At 46.0% G+C, this 23,560-nt stretch overlaps 1 protein-coding gene and 1 long non-coding RNA gene across 3 annotated transcripts in view; both read left to right on the top strand.

The window, feature by feature from the left end:
* Positions 1 to 23,560, top strand: part of LOC119165049 (prolyl 4-hydroxylase subunit alpha-2) — a 379,434-nt gene that overhangs the window by 309,719 nt on the left and 46,155 nt on the right. The window contains exons 5-7 of the mRNA XM_075873660.1: positions 13,585 to 13,763; positions 19,785 to 19,949; positions 22,095 to 22,255. Of these exons, the coding sequence (XP_075729775.1) occupies positions 13,585 to 13,763; positions 19,785 to 19,949; positions 22,095 to 22,255 (505 nt within the window). The remainder of the gene's footprint in view (positions 1 to 13,584; positions 13,764 to 19,784; positions 19,950 to 22,094; positions 22,256 to 23,560) is intronic.
* Positions 7,397 to 10,543, top strand: LOC142771792 (uncharacterized). Of its 2 annotated transcripts, XR_012886158.1 has the most exons (3): positions 7,397 to 7,894; positions 8,866 to 8,944; positions 9,138 to 10,543. It is a non-coding gene; the product is annotated as an uncharacterized LOC142771792 (long non-coding RNA). The 2 variants fall into 2 exon arrangements; XR_012886157.1 differs by lacking the exon at positions 7,397 to 7,894 and having other exon boundaries at positions 8,400 to 8,944.

The following is a 23,560-nucleotide window of genomic DNA, read 5'->3' as shown; positions in this document are numbered from 1 at the left end:
ACGCGCTCATGGGGCTGCTCGAGAACTCACCCTCCGAGCGGCCCCACGCAGTGAGGCGGCCGACACAGTCAGGTTCCCCACTTCTGACATGTCACGAAGTCACACAACATTACATATGTTAATGACAGCAATACCAACTCCCACCAGACTCCTTCACACGTGAGGGACTGTCGCACTTTGTCAACTGCAGACCCGAACTTTTCTGAACCTCCACTTCATGAATAAAATACGCCCGACTCGTTATACTGATGACTGCCCAGGCTGTGGCGCTACCCCACAACTTTTCACGTTACCGTAGAGTGCACCGCCGCTTACTTTCCTCCCCTCCATCCAATGCTTCGGTCCACCCGTACCCCAAAGCAGTGGGAAGGCACCCCCCACGACGGCGCCCCCGAGGTTAGCTGGGCCCTCATTCTCAGGGCCTGGGCTATCGCAGAGGCTACCACAGCAGTCTTGGAATAGGGACCCTCCCCGTTTTCCTTGAATTTTCATAATAAAATGTTTTCATCATCATCGATAACAATGGACCCTTTCATAATTCGCATTCATACACAGCGCCCTGCTCTTTTTAGCGTAGCCACGGGACGGCTTTAAGCTCTCCCATAGTAGAGTAACTAGTACTGTAAATCGTTAACAACTTTTGTTTCTAAACACACACAGGGCGCTTCTCGGCACTGCATATTTGCCTTACTAATGGCGGCACCTGTCCTACTTCAAATGGAGACCAGAACCTAGTTAAACACGCTAGGGCTCATCTATTACGCGCATTAATGTTGAGATAGCTAAACCTACATTTGTCATGTTTTAGTGCAGACAGACAGACAGACAGACAGACAGACAGACAGACAGACAGACAGACAGACAGACAGACAGACAGACAGACAGACAGACAGACAGACAGACAGACAGACAGACAAAGAACTTTATTGGGTCCTGAAAAACGCTGCTCTTTTAGAGCAACGTCGTGGGCCACTCCCACGTAGGAACGGGGAGGCCTAGCCTCACCGCCACGTCGTGGGCTCTCTGGACAGCCCGTAGTTGTGGTAGCAACTCTGAACTTCGTAAAGCAGAGTCCCAATCTTCTTCTGTGAGCCGACTTGGGCCCCGTAACGAGGGGCACTGCCAGAGTATATGTGCTAAGTCACTAAGCTCACCACAATCAGGACAGGTAGAGTCAAAAGCCTCTGAGGAGACTATGCTGAGGAAAAATAGGCTTGGATAGGACCTGGTCTGGAGCATTCTAAACGTAATGGCTTGAGGTCTAGACAACTTGTTGTGCGATGGAGCAAAAGACCGCCTACTCAACTGGTAGTGTTTAGCCACTTCACTGAATGTAAGTAAAGCGTCCCTGAACATCTCACTGCCTACCTGCAGACCTACGTCCTCCCCAGCGCGGAGGGTTAGTGCGCTTGCCCGGGAGTGAGCAGTGTCAATCAGGTTTACTTGAGAGTCCAGTAGGGGTTCGAGATGTGCAGGACACCAGGTAATCGTATGTGGAGAAAGTGTCCTATTTTCAAGTAGTTTAAATACTTCAGTACAGGCGGAACCAGAGGCGAAAGCCTTGACCGCTGACCATGAGTCGGTGAAGATTTGCGATGTACTGTCATCCAAAAAGGCAAGGGCTACAGCCAAATATTTGGCTCTTTGGGGAGTAGAGTCCCTAACTAACGCATCAATGATAATAGAGCCCATATGATTGACGGAAATAACAGAAAACCTAGCTGAGAAATTATACTGAGTGGCATCGACAAAACAAACTGAATGAGGATCGTTCCTGATGTTCTTCAGAAGTGTGATGGCCCTAGCTCGGTGCTTTCCGACGTTGTGCTGAGGATGGACGTTTCGCGGAAACGGAGAGACCTGGATGGTAGTACGCTGTTCATCTGGTAGTTGAAGACGGTGATCCTCTACGAGCGCCGGACTGATGCCTAGGACGGACAGAATCTTCCTACCAGCCGGCGTAGACGACAGGCGCATTAGCTTTGTAGTCTCTTGGGCTTCAATGATCTCATCTAGAGTGTTATGAACTCCTAGCTGCCTAAGTGCAAGTAAACTGCGATTGAACACTCTGCCTTCAGAAAGTGACTAGCCGCCACTAGTAGGGTAAACTATATAGCAGGAAAGCTAGCTTTACAATTATGAAAAGGGTCTATATTTCCCGGGCCCCTATACTCCTTAATTACGCTATATCCACTGCTTGTGACCTGTGGCTGCCTGTGACCTGTGGCCCGGCCCTAGTGTAATTTTGATGATGTGGCCACATCAATTGTGCGGCCCAAAGGGCGGCTTTCAGCTCTCCCGTAGTACCAATCGCTACAGCCCCTTTTGGGGGTGAAGCTCCTTAAGCCGTGGGTCGTATGTATGTAGTAGTAGTAGTAGTAGTCGTAGTTGTAGGTAGCCACCTCCATGGCCAGACTAGAGGAGTGGCACACGCATACTCTTTTGAATTGAAGAGGAAACCCGCGCACAGTAATCATAAATAAATAGATAGTTGTCTCATTATTTTGTTTTATTAGAAACAAGTATCGCTGACTTAATCTCCAATAAAATTTGCGTTGAATGCTTACTTGCTTACTAAAATGCTTACTTGCTTTGCTTACCAAAACGAACTTGTAACAGAAGGACGAACTTGGAGCCCTATCTGACCAGAAAAGGTGGCCACGTTAAACTAGCTGGTGTAACATCCTTGATTTTAGCAAGGTTTACCGAGGGTTGGGACGCAGTGCCATGAACTAGCGGCGGTGAAAGGTGGAAACTAGACATGAAGCGCAAGCCGTAAAAGAGTGCGCGCGTGCCGCTCCTTTAGTCTGGCCGTGCCACCTCTCGTTTAGTCCTTGGAATGCCCGCTGGATGGGAGTATGTCTATATGATGAATATATGATGAAAAGATGCGACATGGTGGTACTTGGAGTGTTCACTAGACGGACGGGCGGATGAATAGACTCACGCACGGATGGACGTACAGGCAGACCGATGCACGGGTGGACGGACGCATGTACGGACGTACGGATGGACAGGCACACAGACGAATCACGAAGGCATGGACGCATGGACGCACGAACGGACAAACGTATGGATGGATGGACAGACAAAAGCAGGAATGAACGGACGGACAGAAGCGCGGACGGTCTGATGGACGCTTCAGCCCAGTCGTTATCTTGCGCTCCATGAATATGCTGTGATTTTTATAAACACACATCAAAATAAACATTTTTAAGGAGAGATTATTGATGTCCACCGTCCGTGATGTTCTTAATACTAGACCTGCCGAATGCTCTCTCCGCCGATGAGAGCGCTAGTTCTTGCTCCCGCTGCAGCAGCGCTGTGCTTCGGCAAAGGAAATAAAACGGGAAATAAGGGCAAATGATCAAAGTCTGGCAGCTTGTATTTAAATGACAAGTATAGACGGAAACGCCCAGTAAAAAGTGCGGAGACTACGTGATGGAGGCTGACTTGATCTGCTGCTCGCCCGCTCTTCCGGGCATGTTCTTGATAAATATATCTTATGTAGTCATCTCTTCTGAGAATAATGACCTTAAAGGGATCGTGAAACGGTTGCTTTACAGCGACAATGCGGCACCTTCAGCCGCCACATGCGCTCACTATATCATCAGCCCGGGTGGACCAGCATACGCACTTTGCCTATCGAGGAACGCGGAACTCTGCAGCGGCATATCGCGCGCGCGAGAGGCACTCATCAGCGTCTGCCAAACGCGAGCCGCGTCCCAGAAGAACGCTGCTTAATATGGCGTCAGAGCTCAAGTTAGCGCAGATTGCGTATGGCAAACACGCTGATGGGTGCACTCGCAAGTATACCGAAGAGTTCCGCGTTCCTCGATGGGCAAAGCATTACTTGTGATGACGTCACCTATAAATATTGCGTGTGGACGCCGGTGGTGTCGCATTGTCGCTTTAGAGCGAGCGTTTCACGACCCCTTTAATGGTTTGCGAACACTCACAACTCGTATTAGAAGGTATACCGTGTCAAACAGAACCAAGAAGAGCACTGATTGCGTGAGATACAGGTGTTAAAGAGCCATGGCAGCGTGTTTAAAAAACCTAATTCTAGACTAACGGACTCATGAGTCGACTCGCTCATAGTCACTCACGCTCAGATTGAGCCGTGACTTTGAGTCTTAGAGAGTCCGCGTAAGTATTTTTTTTCGTGAGCTTAAGTTAGAGTGAGTCCGGTTGAACTAAACTTTAGTGAGTGTGAGTCCGAGTGAGTCTGTCTGTTGGTGTCATCCATTGGCAGATTCGGAGCAGTTCCGGTAATACTTTCTGCTGCTCCATGTGGAGCAAGTCTCTTTCACTGGTAGATTGAAAGTGCCCCATGTATGTTTCATTGGCAGATCTGAAGCAGCTCTGTCGCTAGACCCACTCCACGGAGCAACTTTTTTATACTCCGAAAAAATCGGCGGATTTGACCGGAAGTCTCAAGCACGCCGTGCCTTGAAACCTCTTGAAACGGTGCCACCTTTGGGCGCACCAACGGACGTCAGTCGCGTCAGTTGCGCCTCGCCTCAGAGCTCACGTTTCGCTGGCGTAGCGTCGCTGTGCCCAGCGTGCTCACTCCAGCAAGAAGAGAGACGTGCACATCGCGTTCCGTTCTGACCCTGCCATTTGCTCCAGAGGGAATGCGTGTGTTCCTTGGTAGACTCCTTTATGTTGCCCTTCGCCAGAGTGCAGGGCTACGACGCAGAGTTCATGGGTCACTCCGAATTCACCAATGAATGACGCCAAATGAAAAAAATAGGGTGAGTCTTAGTCTCGATGAGTTCAGAGCACAAAATATATTTTATGTGTTAAAATGAGTGAGTGCCCCAATTAAGTTTCGCCGACCTATGCTGTACCATACTACAATGTTAATCAGTTAATTGATATGTGGGGTTTAACATTCCAAAACCACCATATGATTATGAGAGATACCGTAGTGGGGGGCTCCGGAAATTACGAACACCTGGGGTTCTTTAACGTGCACCCAAATCTGAGCACACGGGCCTGACAGGGCCGCAATCTGACAGTAGCCGCAATCGGCACCATGCGTCATTAAAGCCAATCAAGTGAGTGTAATGTCTCGAGTAAGCCACCCCGAGACGAATGCGGTGGAAATCGCATGGGATGCTACGCTTTAGCTTGTGAGGCATACAGAACATAATTTTTCGGTCCCATTTGTACATCCGCTTGTGGCGGTGTTCTGGTTTGTTCCAGTGCGTTATATGGAAATGCGCATTACACTTCGAAGTAAGGCGCTGGTTTCTGTTCGAAAAAAACGCAATGCACACTTCTGGGGCATCATTAAAAGCTTGTTCTAACTTGAGCTTCAGCGTCTCTTCATTCTATCACACCACAGTGAGCAAGCATCCAATGGTCCCTCTAGTAAATTTTGTACGACACTCTGTGAGCGTACCCACAAAAACAACACGTCACTGTTCGTCCCCCCAAGAGAACTTGCTTAGCTAAACAGCGCAATGTATCTGCATCTTCCGCATCGTGACGTGTGTTGGCATCTTGCAATGAAGTGTTTAAAATATTCACTTATCTGAGTGGTTGGCCCACGCACCTTCCTCGAAAGCCTTTGAATTGAATATTTACTTTTATTACCACATAGAAGTACATGGATAGAAGGCACGTGGTCCCAGAGATTTAGTTCATGGCCTGGACATCGGCTCGGTAGTGTGGTGAAGCACACATTTAAGGCGCCTTGCAACGCCTTTTTTCTGCGTGGCCAAAAGTGATGCTGATTGGTGGTCGATGTTCTTGAGAAGGCGCGTGCCAGAAAGCGCAGTAGTGGCCTGAATTAACATTTACCTCCCAAAGTACGCTAGAAATATTTCCCTCCTCTTTCTGCAAATGATGGCATGTACCAAAACAACCGAGCGTTATACGCGAATTCACTGCCATTAGCTGATTTAAGCATCGTGCTCTGCATAGTTTCCGACACCATGGATCCTGGAAGGCCTCCTCCACGTGTAGGAGGGCGCGCTATGGCGGTCAGATAGAAAGTTAGCTGTGCATTCCAAGAAGAAAAAAAAACAACATCTACGCAACAATCGAGTGTTGTGTCCAAGCTGAGGCCGCTTTCGAACGAATTATCTTCGAAGGCGTCCAACTATCCTCTTACATGACCCGCCGGGACAGCTGTAACCATGTCATGCGCACAGCTCTAGCGATTACTACACGCCACATAGCGCCTCAGCCGCTTGAATCACCTGGCCGCGTGACCGGAGATCCAACACACTGATCGAGCAAGTGAAGTCTCGGTCCATCTTTGAAGCTATCAACCTGGGCTCATATCAACTTCACCGGAATGCGCGTGGGTGTAGCTTTTATCCCATTGTAGCTTCGGCCTACGGTGGCACTGTTTTGAAGCTTTAATACATTTGGTCTTATTGCACTACATGCACACACATTCCTCCCATCGCCCTACCATCGATGACAATCAACCGGAGGAAGAAACTGTGACAATGGCGCTGGTGACATGTATGCGCATTTGAGAGGCTTATATCTTTGGGCGAACGAATACGCAAGTCACCGGTGTAATAATCATCACACGGTTTTAAGCGTAGGATGCCGAAATGCTCGAGTTACAAAAGCTTTGCCGAAGAAAAATTGAATAGGCATTACTTATGCCGTGTAAGACCGGACATGCTGGAAAGCCCACGCCAACGATGACATGCCCGTAGATCTACACTCTAAGCCAAAAATGGCCAAAATGGGAGCAACGGCTGTTTTTACTCCTTCAGACCGACTGTTACTCTCCGAAAAGACCAAGCGGAACAAGATGGCCGACTTGTTCGAGAATGGGGGAGCAACTGTATTCATCTTAAGTTTGTAAGGGAGCAACGGAAGGAGGAACCGCTGTAAATGCTCTCGTCACGCAACGGTTACTCCCCGGCAGGACACCGCACACAAATATGCATGCCGCCCACATTGATATTTATGGGACAGATTATTGTTTGTTCTGTGTGCCAAACTTCACCAAGCCAAAACAGTGATTTATTTTAGCATCCGTAGATAATAAGATAGCAGCGCTGGCTGAACACAGAAGGCCTGAGAATACAGTACGGCAAATACCTAACACACGCAGCAGCAGAATGGAGAGTTGGCACGTCAAAGCGGACCTAATGCCGAAACACGTGCAAAACAACGATAAAAAAAGCCTAGACACGCCGTTCGTCCGCGAAGTAAGGGCGTCAAAGTCGATCAAGCACCGAAACACGTGCATAAAGAGCCCCCCCCCCCCCGCCCAGATATATCGGAGAAAAAAAAACAAAAAAAAAGCGGACCCAGACGCGCTTCTCATCAGCCATACACTTAGTAGCACGCTTCGCCGTGTAGTTTGAGGGCAGAATGACAAATCTGCGTCATCTGCGCCCGCATGACAAAAGTGGCGCTGGTGTAGCAAACGATGTAAGTTACAAAGTAATTTTTATTCAGTGTTTATGTTGACTAGCACTAAATAAAAATTACACTCAACTTTTTATATTTATTTATGAGTTTTAGTGTACCTCAGTTTTTTTTTATAATTGTATTAGGAGAACACACTGAAATTATTGCGCTGACGCCTGTGCTGCCACTGCTGGACGTTTTTTTTTTTTTTTTCGGCGCAACTAGGTCCCCGTTCGCACTACTTACTCATTTTCATATGGTCTGTGGTTGGCGAGCACATGGACGGGCGAGCTTGTGAGCTATGTTTTGATCGTGTGTGTGTGCCGCAGATTTGCGTTTCTGCTTATTCGTGATGAAGGTTGGTGTATATTTATCTTTATGGAGCGCGAAGTAGTTGTGGATTTTGCTGCTGGGTGGAACAAACACATCGCAAACACGTCTTCAGCTATCTGCAAGCCTGTTCGCTCGTCAGACAAAGGACCGAGCATGCATCAGCGTGCAGGTAAGTGGCATTTCCAGCAACATTTAATGCTCTTACAATACATTGTTGAGTGGTTGCGCTATTGAAAGAGAAATGATTTGCTCTTATTCACCGTATCCATTGCTAGCCGTATCGGACTAAATTACCTCTATTACCACCTGCATACCCTCTTGCTTCCCCTGTCACCACTGCAGTGCCAGTGTACTTTTGCAGTTAAAAGTTCATTTCCGCAACACTACCTCGCTTGAAAAAACATTGGGGCGGGGTTGTAGCTGCATTCATACTGGCACTTTTCTACCATTGGCTTTATGTAATGTTAACGGCTGAGTGTTGGGGCCTTGGGCCGCATTTTTTAGAGATGTAAAGTGTATGTAAATCAGTAAGTGAACAAATCATTGTCGCATCACTTCACTGGCATAGCCAGGCGGTTGCGCACAGAATTTTTTTAGGCCGGGCGTAGGGAGCCCAAATTGACGACCATATTCACTTGCCCGGCCTATTCAGATAAGCGGACCCCCCCCCCCCCCCCTCCCCGCACGCCTAAAAAAAAAAATCTGCCCACATCACTGCGTCACTTGCTTCACCTCTGCGCTGAACGTACTATTTTATAAGCGCACCATCAAGCGAGCAGTTTACATATTGACAGAACAACTGGAGGAGGAATGACCCAAATCTTTCAGATTTCTTTAGTGATGTTAAACCTTAGCAAAACTGAATATTGTAAAAGACAATCATAAATGCTGTATGTTCTCGTTAGCGCTGTCATTATTCTGCATCATGAAATCTTTATGCGCTGTGAAAACTTGGCATGCCGTTGAAGTCACATATCGACGTTAATACCAATCGACGAAAATTTCGACAACCTCAATAACGCCGTTTGGGATTTGCCGCATGCACATAATTCGGCTGATTCCCACTTGGCTGTTCTTAACCTGACTTCACTGCTACCAAATGAAACAATATTTGATGCATGTCTTTTACTTTTTTTTCAGGGATATGACACAAATTTGGTTATACTGCAGATAAAGATGCTCCCAACGATGCTAAAGTACAGAAAGCAAGTGAATTTTGGTAAGTGCAGACTTTTTGTACTACGTATATGAAAGCATCGCTTTTTAGGGGCAAACTGTGCATGTGTTGGCCAGAGAATAGTTCATTATGCCACATGGTTACACTGGCACTGACAATTCGACATGGCTCCGCTGGCCCGTGTGTGTGCTCACACTGTTACCGTTAAGATAAAATGTTTATGGTTTCATTGCAGGGATTGCTGTTTGTACTAAAAAGCCAACTGCCAAGATTTGTTTACGCTGGTACTCCTAAAAGTATGCTTTCCCTATTTACATGGATTTGGCTTGCACAAAGCATAACACTTGGGCCTAGATTCACAAAGCTGTCCATGCGCAGGCCTTCATAACAGCGTTTCTTGACTTGCCTTTACCCTGTTTTCTGCAGATGTTTCGTGGGTTTAAAAGTGCCACAGCATGTTGACCTCCCCCACTCTGAAATATTCGCGTTCAATGTTCCGCAAGAGTGGGCTTAACTTTCTTGTGCACCTCTTTGCTAGTCCAAGATATTGAAGTGTTATGCTCTTACTAGAGATGGCAGTGTTTCTAATGTTTGTATTTCCATCACATTGACCAAGTATGCGATCTTGGCTTGACTGGTAGCACATCCTCAACAAATGTCTTTGTGGCACATGTAGAAGGCAGTACAAAATAAATAGGCAGACATTCACACCGGGAGCTAACTTCTAATAATGCTTTTTTTTTTGGAAACCATGGTGTGCTTATTCCAATTTGTCTAACAAGCAGTAACCTGTTTGGTTGTGAACCAACAAGACGTTGAACTAATAAAAGCTTCACATCTTGTTGCTCTTAAATATATATGTATTGGCAAGCTATCTGTGACACTGTCAAACAAAGAATCAGAATATCTGTGCATGCCTTAAGATATATTGCTTCGTTTACATATCTCGTGGCTGTGACTCGTCAACCGAGTGAACAAATGCACCCTAGTTTTCTAAATTTAAAGCATTTTTTGAAGGTAGCACGGTCTACATTTATTTGTCTATAGTTTTGTCCAGCCGTTTGCGTCAGGTACAAAGAAATATACTGAAGATTATCATGTAGCCTCTGCAAATGGTTGCTTTCAAGCAGGCTTTGCATGCTTGGCTTGTGCCTACAGGTATTGCACAATTCAAGACGCAGCAGCGTATGATAGAACAGTAGAATCGAGAGCAACTATATGCACGAGCTAAATAAGTATTTTAACAAGAGCGGACAGTACGTGTTATTTGCCACACACATGACCTCATTTAGAATGCCCATTGGTGACTGGGCTCATAGAAATGTAACTCAGCTGTGTATAGGAAACAAGTTAACTGAACCTAAGGGTATCTTTAACTGCTACAAATATGCCTTGTATAGGTGCTGCACATTTTCTTCCAGAATATTGCTGTCCGAGACATCATGTGAAGAGCGTCTACCAGATCAGCATTTATATGTCTTGCCAAGTAACGTTTGGCCGAACCTTCCTTTTTTTCACATTTCGTTTTGCAGTAGACATCCTAGAATGTAAGCGCTGCTTCAGTGTGTGTGACTCATTGTTATGAATTGATTCTGGCATGTTTAACCTCACACTTCTATTTTTTTTCTTGCAGCAATGAGATGCTTCACATATGCCTGCGGTGACGTTCTGCTGCGCTAGCCTGATGGAAACACCAGCTGCAAAACTTGAGTTCTTCAGAATTGGAGAAGTTGCCCTTCTCTCACCAATGATGACACAGACTGCCCTATGCTAAAAATTCAAGATTGTTTTTCCACGGATGACGCAGAAAACCTTTGATGTATTATGGTGTTTGTTTAGTGCTGGCTGTGGTGTGGCGAAGTCTACTTTTACGTGTGGTCACACGTCGCCTCATAAAAAGAACAATAAAGCATTTATTTCCCTTTCAATATTGTCCACTTTTTGTGTTAGAAGCACCCAAGCAGTGCTCTTCCAAGGAGCTCTCGCCATGTGTTAAGCGTGTGACAAGCATACTCGAGATAAATACTCATTTCCCCAAGGAGTAACTGGAAGCATGTGCAGTTGGTTTTCAGAGAGTAACTGCAAACACGTGGGAGGAACGGTAAGGAGTAACTGTTGCTCTTAGAAGAGCAACTGGTGGGAGTAAGGGTTGGTCGGCAGGGAGCAACTGATGGGAGTAACTGTTGGTCTGCAGGGAGGAACTGGAGGGAGTAACTGTTCATCCCCCGAAGGAGGAACTGAAAGGAGAGCAACGGTTCCTCCCTCTGCAGTTACTCCTTTTAGGAGAGTAATGGGAGTGGCAATGCAATTGCTCCCTGAAAGGAGCAACCCCTATACCCCTGTTGCTCCGTTTTGGCTTAGAGTGTACCGTTTAGTGTACCGCTTAGAGTGTTCGCGCCTCCCATATATGGGAGGCGCGAACGCTTGGCTTCAGCATGAGTTTCTGCATCTGCAGTTTGGACATCCATGTCGTGTCTTTGACTGTATCTGGTTCAGCTCGATCCTCTCTACACTGATGATCAACGTATAAACAACCTAACATCGCCTCGGTAACACGCAGTAACTAGTTAGAAGCAACCTCAAAGCAACCTGCATCAACCAGCTAAGGCCTATAGTTAACCTAAACGCAGCCAGATTATCCTTCAGAATGGTTTAGTTTTGTTAATTCAAGCCTTCAGAAGGCTCAGGGCAATCCTACTTTTTTTTACAGCGTGTCTGCCTATATATAGGCTTCGGCGGATTGCGCACGCAGAAAAAGCGACGCGTAGAACAATTTATGGAGCCCCGTAACCACCACCATTGCCACAAGTGTCGCGGTATATACTCGGCGGGGACAATTGTAACCAATCGCCGTCTCTCTTTTTCTCGTGATGCAGCGACTGCGCTAGTGGTGTTATCAGCAGTGGCGCTTTGGACTCGATATGTGACGGACGCATGCTGTTCGTTCTGATGGACAGTGATGCTAATGTTGGATTCCACTTGGCAGAGCCACATCAACTTTTTCTGCTATGGTGCGAGCAATCGCCCTCCAATGTCAAATTGCGAGCGGGAATGGCGTGTTCCAATGGCATATTCAGAACAACTGTAGATCAAGGATTGCTCCGTGGAGTGAGAATTCTTGCTGCGCCGAAATTGGCGGAATCGATCGTAAGTTCGCGTTACATATTCTGTGGTCCCACTTTTCAATACGTGGGCTGCCGTGCACGACGAAGACGTCGTGGACGCCGCTAAAGCATCACACAACTTCGTCGTCGCAACCGTGTACATCTCACCATTGAGGAGCCTTGCGAACTTCTCGCTGCAGAACTTCCGTGTGATGTGCCTGCAGGACGTGCCAGTGATAGCCTCTAGAGACTTCAACGTTAATGTATTTTGACGTGAAAACCAGAGGCTTGTCACGTTTCTTGATTCCGAACTTTGACTTCACCTCCTTTCCTACGTCATGCAGTCAGCTACTCACAACAACGCCTGTTTAGATACTGTGATTACTGCATTATTGTCAAATCAAGCACAATCGACCACGTTCACTACATTTTGTATGGTTTCTAAATCTCCTAACCTTACTTCGTCCGTCAAATGTGTTGCTATCGCACTCATCGCTTCTTCCTTGAGCCAAAACTGTAAATATATCGCGTTAGCTATTACATGAACATTATCAGCTGATATTTGCCGTCACCGCCATGTCCCGGATATATACGTATGGGTCATACAAAAAATACGATTCAGAGGAAAATATGTTGGGCACGCACCAGGGATCGGAACCAGCAAATCCTTGCTCCTCCTGGTGCTGCATTAACTAACTATACCGTGGCGCTCAAACGCAAGCTTTATATATACACCATTTACGACAGGCTTACAGCCAATGGGACTTAAAAGAAACACTTTTGAACAAAGCTTGCATGTCTCACGTGTAGTTATGCACCACGGAAAATGAGACACCCAATTCCACTAAATGGTGGAACTCGCCAATCTCCTGTGGTGGTAGGGGACAAATATATTAGGCAACAAGCAAGCAATCAAGCTTTTCCCATTATCCGGCTGCTTCCAGCGTCGACCCTCACACTGCAATATCTGAGGTGGACGTGTGTGGAAAGTGCATTGAAACTGTACTTTTTTCTACCATCACCGGCACCGTCGACGTTGACTGACGCCAAGAAAGGGAAGGCCGGACAAACGCTGGCGAAAAAGCAGTATGTTGTTCGGCCTTTAAGATGCCACCCCGTGTCGTACGAACACCTTCAGAACAGTCCCGACGTAATGATAGCCGCGATGAAACAAGGTGAGCTCGCATACGTGCCCAGACACAAAGAGAACGTGTTGCTGCGCGTGTGAGAAACGCTGCAGTTCAACGCGCATTCGGCCTTGTTCACCAAATTCCGTATGGTACCTAATTATTTTAGCCTTACTTCGTTTAACAGTCCAATGAGCTGCTATCCCATTCATTGCTTCAGCTTTGTGCCGAGACTGTGACTTTCTCTGTAGCTTTTCCCCCTGTGCAGAGCATCGGCTAGAACATTCCAGCTCCAACAGGCCTCATTGCTTTCTAACCAATTCTCTCTCTTTTGCTGGGCTGTGTAACAAATGGCGTTGCGGGTCATCCAGCTTAACAGAATACTATGGCTTCTCGGTTTCATTTATTTCGTATACTTATAAATATATACACACGTGTTTATTGACTGCAGTTTTCTGAACGACTACTACGAGACGACGGCGTCGAAAGACCGGCAGCTGACGCACTCTACGGCCGAGCAGGAGTACGAGAGTCGCACGGCGAGCCCCATCGACGCGTACAACACCATCAAGCGTCTTTCCGTCGACTGGAGCGAGATAGTGCACCAATTCCGGGAACCCGACTGGATTGGTGAGTATTTCCCCTATTCGCAAGCGTAACTGTTACGAGAAGGTCGCCAATGCGCTGATGCAAAACAAAACCTCAAAACGTCGTCGTAAAGACTTAATTGTTAATAAATTAACGCGATTGCAACAAATTTAAATGTTATACGAAGTAAGGTTAGAAGCAAACTTTATAATCCGATCTGGCGTAAGGCACAAAATGCTAGTACAAGAAAATGAGTTGCATCTATGTTTCCACGCCTTGCAATCTTTTATGATAGATAGATAGATAGATAGATAGATAGATAGATAGATAGATAGATAGATAGATAGACAGATAGATAGATAGATAGATAGATAGATAGATAGATAGATAGATAGATAGATAGATAGATAGATAGATAGATAGATAGATAGATAGATAGATAGATAGATAGATAGATAGATAGATAGATAGATAGATAGATAGATAGATAGATAGATAGATAGATAGATAGATAGATAGATAGATAGATAGATAGATAGATAGATAGATAGATAGATAGATAGATAGATAGATAGAAACAAGAGCTAAAAGCTAAAAGAACTAAGCTAAAAACAAGAGCTAGAAACAAGAGCTAGCTGTAGGATACACGCCGCTGCTGTCTTCATAACTGTGGAGTTGTACTCAGCTTACTAGCGAACTCATACCGGATGGTCCCTCGAGGCAAAGACTCCATATTACAAGCCGCTTTCGGACAGAAGGCCTCGGGAGACGACGATTAGTTCGTCAGCCACCCAACCCTCCGCGCACACTGTCAACCACCCCATAGGGGTGACTGATCTTGTAACGCGCACAGCTTCAGCGTTTTACACACTATACAGCTCCTCAGCCGCTTGAGCCACTCGGCCTCGTGGCCAGATGACCAACGCACTAAGCGAGCAAATGAGACCCGGGTCGTGCCCTGAAGTTTAACAACCTGGACGCATACAAACTCCACCGGAGTGCATGTGTTATCCCGATGTAGTTTCGACCTTCTGCAGAAACCTGATGTTCGGTCTTATTGCACACACACATTCCTCCCATCGCCCTGCCGTCTGTGATAATCAACGCTCGTCAGAGGAAGCAACTGCGACAATGGCTCTGGTGATGTCTATTAGCGTTTGCGAAACCTATATCTAGCGCAGTATCGACCCCTGCTTGCAATTGCCCGCCACGGCGGCGAAGTGGTTGCGCGGCTCAGCTGCATGCTGACCCAAAGTCTCGGGTTCGATCTTGGCCGCGGCAGTCATGTCTCGATGGAGGTGAAATGCCGCAGGGCTGTGCAATATGTCTTGTCATATAACGTTAAAGAACGCCAGATGGTCACAATATCCAGAGCCCTCTACTACGGGGTCCCTCATAGTTACATGGTCATATCGTATAGTTCTATGACATAAAACTCCAGATATTGTTAATATTCTTCTTGATAACGTAGGATCAAATCTCTTTCAAACAATTTTAATACTAATAAAAATTGACCACGAAGTTAATTTCATTATTCTTTGGCACCGGTCACTCCTTTAACAACGAAGCCGTGTACAACTTCAAACGTCCGTGGCATTTCCTCTTCCATGAAGTATGCAGACAAGCCTGAGCCAATGGGCGCGCACACCGGAGTGAGAGAGAGAGACTCTTTATTAGGAAAACAGATATTTTTTGTCAGTCTAAATATCGATGGCAATGGCATGCTGCTCTGTATAGGAACGGAGAAGGGGACTAAAAGTTTTCAGTAGAGAGAAAAGAAAAAAGACAAAAAACGGGTGTGACCGAGTGAACCTGTTGAAACTATTTACAATTAGGGCATCCGGTAAATCAAGACCATCCTATGTGAGATATTTTATCATTAGAGCCTTCCGACAAGGCTAATTTTGGATAGGTAAATGATTATTTACAGCACAACACAACGATCTTTCGAAGGTCTGCACACAGGGCCTAATAGGCTGCGCAACGGTGATTGCTCCTGGCAGATTATGTCCATTACTCGTTCGAACGCAGGTCATTCTAGCAGTATGTGCGGCTCTGTCTCTATGCTGCCACAGTTACCACAACATTGGTTTGTGGTACGCCCTCTGCGGTACATATAATTGTACGTGTATACCACGTTCAGTCGAAAACGATGATATAACACCACTAGGTATCGAGGTAATGAGTGGGAGATTGCCGCACTCACTCTTGGGTGAATACAATGAAGAAAGCTATCATTTTGAAGTGGCGAATTCCAAAAGTTGCCTTTTTTTCTCGTTAACCCCCAATTGCCCCCCAAAGAGGGGAGGGAGGGGGATAATTGGGAGTTAAAGTTGTCATTGCGAAGAAAGTCTTCGTCAGCTTTAATATAGGGGTCGTTTCTGAAAGAGATCTTGGATGACGATTCCAACAACATCTCAATGCGGATTTCCAAAGTGACTAAAATCGAAACACCGATTCTAAGCTGTAATTTTAAAATTTAGATTTTGAGATATAGCTTTGTGATTCACGGTTGGTACACCACATGGCGACACCATAGAGTACCCAACGAGAGCAATGCTTTGATCAATCTTGCTTGTGTAGCTCCATAGCCTGCACGTTTCAAAGCCTTGCTAAAGGCTGTCAGTATTAAGGAACTGACGGTTTCGCTACAAGGGCAAGTCAGTGAACGCGATTGGCCGCGAGATCGAGCAGAGTCGCGGTCTGGCGGCAACTGGCTGAAACGGTGAATTGTCAATGGCTCCTTGCGTCGTCTGCTAGCCACGTCGTGTTTCTATGTGCGCGTACGTCGTGCGCCTTCTCAAAGTGTGGTTTGTCCAGCGATGCCAGCACGAGTGTAACTAATTCTACGTATGCCTGAAACGACGTACGACAGCATTTGGTCTTGCTCAGCTGCTAGTCATCGTAATAAGATCGGTGAGTGCGACTTTCCAGAGTGTTGTTTATTGTAGTCGTACCCTCCATTCACCAGAAAAATCTTCAGAGTGTGTGCCAGCTTATGTTTCAAGCACATCGCAAAATGCCCTTGGCATTCTCCCAAACATTAGGATTAATAAATGGTGTGTGTGAATGCGGTGTTTTATAACGACTCGACAGTAAAGCAAAAAAAGAAAACAGGACCTCGGTTATGCACTTGCACGCTGTTGGTAGGTGTACAACTGCGGCACTGTAGTTTATCAATCATGCGAGGAGCCTTAGTTGCGTTTATCTGACCGTGGTACTACTACAAAGAAATAATAATATCACATGAAGTGTGACACATCGGTATTTAAACTGTACTCAAAACAGAGTTACCGTGCGCAACCGTGCGCTTAGATTTAGGAACACTTTAAAGAGCTCAAACGTTGAAAATTAATTCAGATGGCATGCCTTATATATAATGTCGTATGATTTCACTGAAAACTTTATTTTTTTACATTGTCTTCAGCGTTTGTGTGGCATTTTTAGCGACTGATGGAAGACAGTGATCGTTTTTTTCTGAAAAAAAAAGGCATGCTTGTCCCATTAACAAGGCCTTTGTTATAGCACTATCATGTACGCAATCCATGGATGAAAGCTTTCTGCTGAACTCTTATATTATTTTTTTTATATTCTTACTGGTGCAAGAACACGTGCATACACGTGGTAAACGCAGTTTAGTGCAAAGCACCGTCAGCCACTAAGCTTTCTGATTAGACTGTCCGAGATTTAATGGTGAACAGAATGAGAAAAAAAAATCATATGCGTATAAGGTTCGAACGGCGATATTGAACGAATCGCACAGATATGTGGACTTTCTACGATTTTATCTTTCTCTCTTTTTTGATGTATGCAGATTACAAAGATGCAAACGAATAGCCCAGTCACGCTACAGCAGTGCGCAGTAGACGTAACACAAGCTAACCACGTACAAACAACACAGCAATGGCGTGGTTTAGTGCGAAAGCGTGAAGAGGGTTACCCAGGGCGAGCATCCCTTGATAGGCAGAATGCGCTTTATCGCGGGTGATGTTAAGGTTGCAAAGGCGTCACGCACCGACTCTGTGGAGAAGAACGTAGATAATAAGAGTAAACTGTTGTCAACGCATTGTACTCGCCGACAATCGGCTCAGACCGCACGCAATGAAGCACCACTGCGTGTATTTGTATATGCGCTGCCGACATTAAAAGAGTACCTGTTAAATAGTTGATCTATCATCTTGTTTGTGTTGTTTTATGCTGTATTATTTGTTTTTTGATTCCATGCTTTTTTGTTTTTATTCTGCTTTATATAATTTTGCTTCTACGATTCTAACAGCTGCTTGTGCTTTCATTATTTGTAACGATCACCGAGGGTCCCGTTGCAGCCTTGTACTTTGGGACCCTCTTCTGTATATTTTACTCCCTGTAACATCCTTTTATGACATGATAATAAACGGATTGATTGATTGATTGATTGATTGATTGATTGATTGATTGATTGATTGATTGATTGATTGATTGATTGATTGATTGATTGATTGATTGATTGATTGATTGATTGATTGACAGCCTATCCACACATTCGCGGGAACGGTGCTGCCACCTATGGCCCGATCTCACCGCGAATAGCAACAAGCTGAAATTTTATACAAAGTAAAAATAAGGAAGCCTATAGCGCACAGCCTTTTGGGACCTTTAGGGTCCAGTAAGAACAATGCTTTAAGAGAATACGGCCACTCCTGGAAGCGAAGTGGTCTTCTTTTTGTCTGTCGGTTCAAGGCGAAATGAGTGGTAGAGCAAAGCATGTACAAAGCTATGAGCCATCTACTGATGTCTGTCTAAATAGCGCACGTGATCGCAACATTTCACTTGAATTTCAGGGACCTACCTTAGCTACGCAGCCTTTTACAGCAAATTTGTATTTACTTCACAACATAAGAAGTCCGCAGAGGCCTCGCCCAGGCGACCGAAACGTGACAGGCGATCGCCTGCGCGACTAAATAAATAACATGGACGTAGGCGGCGTCCACACGAGTGGCGCAACGTGGTGACGTCACAAAATGAACTCATAATGACGTTACAAATGACCAAAATTTACGGCGTCATCGCATGGTCGAATGGGCGTCGATCACGGAGGCAGTGTAAAAGCAGGTGGTGCGCAGAAAAGTTGCAATGCCTTCGATCTTGTCGGCAATGCTAAACAAAGTTAGGTGGAAAACGATTTCGAACGTGGACGGTGGAAGATCGATACATCGACTCAGATGAAGAAAAAGATTGCTTTCATCTTTGAGTCGTCATTACGTGAATGCAGGCAGGATGCTGCGAGTTAATTGTGAGGGTCCTGTGAGACTCCCTAAAGGCAGCAACGCTGCATAGTGTGCATCACGGAAACGTGGTCGGCGTCGCCGGGAATCGTATACCCGCGCCCTGCTAGACTTCAGCAGCGCAACTCCAAAAGAACCAACAATAACGCATCGCTGTTGAAAGAGGTGAATACACTGGTGCCAGCGCAGCACTGCGGCACATAGGAGAACGGGAGTGGCACGTCACGTCCTTCACGACCTTGTGGTGGCGCGAAACACGTATTTTGATTGTGCTCCTGGCTTCATCGCCAACGCGGCGCGTGATCTTCGAACGCCGTTCGATTCACTCCGCGGGTGCGGGAGATTTATGTTCGACCAAGCGCTATACACTCGCGCGGAGCTTGTGCAAACAGTGGCGTCGAAACAATGCGAATGACCATAGGGCAACAAGTGGGAGAAGCGTAGATCTTTTCTATTCGCTAATGAAGAACTACAGCGTAACACGGTAGATCTGGGACAGACAAGTGAGGAGCTTGGCCACCTTTGACGTACTTTTTTTCCCTGTCACTTTTGCCTCTGTATCAATGAACAATGAGATCAAAAATGCATTTCTATTATGATCTGAAGCCCATAGGACAATATGCACGCCTCAGATAGCTGCCACCGGCCACGTCATTCGCGTGGCCTCCATTCGAAGGGCGCATGATTTGCCGGCGTGGTTTAAAGTGCAAGATGTACGTACGAGTCGTTCGCTTAGGACGTGATATAGTGCTCGTACACGTGACATAAATGTAATCGGGTCTCATCGTTGCTTATACAGAGATCGAGAGGCTGATGTTGGAGGCCAACGACACGTTTCCGCGCCAGAGCGATCTCCTGGACGCTGGCGAGGCACTCATACGAATCCAGAAGACCTACCGGCTCAACCTCACCGACATGGCCAGGGGCGTCATCATGGGCCACAAGGCAACGGCTCAACTGACTGGTACGTATCTCGTATCCACAATGTAACTGCGCAAAAAAAAAAGGGGTGGGGATGGAAGCATGAAGTCGTAACCTACTCGTTAGTCGTAGCCTATTTTCCTGCCATAAATAACTGTTCAATAACCGGGTTTACTCTGCCCAAATGAAAACTTTCAAACTTCACGATGTAGGACTTTATATAAGCATGCATTTTTTTCTCTTAATATATTCATACTGCAGCAGCCAAGTGGAAAGGGGTAGGCGTCACCAAGTATTGGTGAAAGCTCTTTTTTTTATTTTCTAGTTCAATAAAAAGGTGGTCAAAACACTTCTCATTGAAACCTACACTTGGCCTTAATATGCATATTTTGTGTGCATATGACTATATTATTAGACGTGTACCGGAAACTGGTGTTGCGTACCAAGTGAATCAGTGTATTGTGGAACTTGTTATCGTGTATCGAAAATTATGGTTGGTCGCGTGACGGGGCTGTTCCGACTTTAGCATGCGCATATTAGAAATATATGTGTGTGCTTGTAACGCTGGAACAGACACATAGCACGAAGCGCCCGGAGGACACGTAGCACCCACTGGTAAACGAGACCAGTACCACGCTGAGATACTCAGCCGGTGTAAGGGCCACCCCGGACTCCCAAGCACGGCTTCCTGCGCCCTAATAAGCTGAATGGGATGTAGCAGGCCCGTTGTAAAATGAGAGTGTGTATGTCGTGCGGGAGAAAATATTTACGGGCTTGGAGTGGGTTAATCTTTAAGAAAGCGCTTGCAGCAGGTCGCCTCGAAAGAATTTTTATGGTGTTTAGAAAAAAATGTTTAACGATTTTGAGTACTTGGTACTGAACTATGGGAGAGCAGTAAGCCGTCCCTTGCGGAGTGTCCACTTTTGACAGAAACTTTTTAACGGTGGTATCTTGATGAATCATAGTTTGAGTTCCTCCAGTTTGGTTGTTGTAGGCTTCTCCTTCCCTTCTTTCATTACTTAATTTTTGCTCGTTAAAGTGCAGGTTAACCATTGTGTATTTGTCAAGAAAAGTCCCCACCTTGTGATAGAACTTTGATAATGCATGGTCATCTAAGTAGGATTATTCTGCTAAGGACAATTTCCTTTGGTTCTAATTTTGTGCACGTCTATTGTGCGTGGTGCTGACATCGTAGTTTAGATGACTTTTTATCCTGATAGGAAAAAGCATGCAACAAGATAAAAAAAAGTTCATCGAGTGCTAAGCTGCCTGAGCGACATGGATGAGTTATACGCAAAAGATTGATGAAGAGAGAACGTAACATGCGTAATCAAAACTAAACATCTTAACATTCTATAAAATTGGGCTGATTACCTCCAGAACACTACAAGTGGTCACCATCAAACAATGAAAGGCCTTTTTATTATTTTTTGTTGGTTTGACTGACTCACACTTGTTCATCACATATCTGAACACTGTATTCTTGAACAGGGATATTTGTCTTGAAACAACGGGACATGAAATTAGTGTTTCAGAACCCCTAAACAACCTCTGAAAGCACAAAGCCTTATCTTTGTCTGGCGTTTCCTGTTTTTTTTTTTTTTGACGTAATTTGTGATGCCATCGGCCTGTTCTCGGGACCTCATGAAGAAATCAGATCTCGATTGGTCCACACACCAGGGATATCAGTCATGGATCGTCTCCTGCGCTGCTCTACCGTTCAGTGACTCTTGTCTGGCATGATATCGCATGCGATCGACTGATATAATTTCGTTTTGAACGTTTTCGACTGCGCAAGCGTATAGATAACAGTGTTTAGACTAAAATTGTGATATATTCGTAGACTTGACGCTAACAGTGCTGACAGTACATGCGTTTTGGACAGAAATAAGTGTCACGGACGCGGCAGCATCTCTGAGAATCGTAAGGATAAAGATATTGTGAATTCACGCTAGAACCGGGGGTTCGTCTTCTTTTCCTTTCTAATCTCTAGGAATGGCAACTAAGGCGAGAAAGAAACTACTGTACCGTCGTTTATATCGGAGTGGCTCAAAAAGCACGGGATCACAAGGGTATTTATTATCAGTGCAAGTTGGTATAGACACATACTCGCTTCTGCGATTCACCGTAAGTCTACACCTATTTCAAAGGACGTCGCGTGTCCTCCCTTCTCACCTCCTGCGCGCAGCACGAGACTGTCTGTACTTCGGCCAGCTGCTGTACAGCAAGTCCGACTTCGAGCACGCCACCAAGTGGTTCGAAGAGGCCCTCACCAGGCTCAGCCTCGAGAAGCACCCGTCCATCACTCCAAGGACGGTGCATGCGTACCTCGCCAGCAGTCTGGAACAGGTAAGCCCCACTCAACGCGTGAACACGCACTGTGCCAGTCGCAACAACCGTTAACCTCACTGAGGAAGCTGCCCCGAAAATTTTGGCCATTGGGTATTCTTTACCATGCACTGACCTCGCGCAATGCACGGGCCTCTCTACCACGTCGCCTTTGAGCAAAGTGTGACCACCGCGGCTGGGGTCTAACCCGAGACCTTCGAGTTAGCAGCCTAGCACCAGAACCACCAGCTGCTCCACGGCGGCGGACTATTCGTGCGATATTACACGCATGCATCCATTCGGAGATTCGGAAATTCAGTAAGAACTGGTCATCTTAGACGATGTCGTGGGTTCGGTCCCGGTCGCATTTGAATGGAGGTGAAACGCCAGAGGTCCGTTTAGCGTGCGATGTCAGTGCCCGTTACAGAACACCAGATAGTCAGAAATTCCGGAGCCCTCCGCTACGGCGTCTCTCGTAACGTGGTTTTGAAACGTTATTGCGCAGGTAATAGTAATAATAGTAATAATAATAATAATAATAATAATAATAATAATATTGTTGTTGTTGTTGTTGTTGTTGTTGTTGTTGTTGTTGTTGTTGTTGTTGTTGTTGTTGTTGTTGTTGTTGTTGTTGTTGTTGTTGTTGTTTAGAGAATGCTTGCACAGAATTCATATTTGTTGTATCTTTATACCGTCTCAACTCACTTGTCTGTAATACGACTTGTATCTCAACATTGTCGATACGTGTTCTACACTGAAGCTACGTATGGCCAACCGCGCCTCCCCGGGGATGCGTTCTACCGGTGAAGGGGATAACCGGGAAATTCTTACAACGTATAGCGAGCTTACTAAACATTTCTACCTGTCTAGAAGGATTTTCTCTCCACCTTACAAAAATCTAACTCGGCCACAAGCACTTACGTTAAGGCTTTTGCAAACGCGGATGTACCCTACTTTGAAAATGTTACACATCATGTACCCTGACCTATACCCAAGTAGTCTTTGTCCACATTGTGGGGAAATAGCTTCATTAGAACACATGCTCTGGCAGTGCACCAAATTCGCTCATTTATCGAACATCACCTCTGCCAGATGGGAGGCGGCAATCCGCAGCTCGTCCTTGGCAGATCAGCTCTGGGCTGTCCACCAAGCCCGCGAGGCGACTGAGGAGCTTGGCGTCTTAGTCCCCACGTGGGAGCTGCCCGCAACCCAGTGATCTGTGTTTTGGAGGACCAAAGAAAAGTTTATCCAATCCAATCAGTGAAAGCACAATTACTCCGTTCTACGTGCACAAAAATTCTTAGCGCATATGTGCCACCCAAATCA

The sequence above is a fragment of the Rhipicephalus microplus genome, chromosome 9 (assembly GCF_043290135.1).
Source record: "Rhipicephalus microplus isolate Deutch F79 chromosome 9, USDA_Rmic, whole genome shotgun sequence".
Lineage (NCBI taxonomy): Eukaryota > Metazoa > Arthropoda > Arachnida > Ixodida > Ixodidae > Rhipicephalus > Rhipicephalus microplus.
This window is presented reverse-complemented; position numbering and strand designations above follow the sequence as displayed.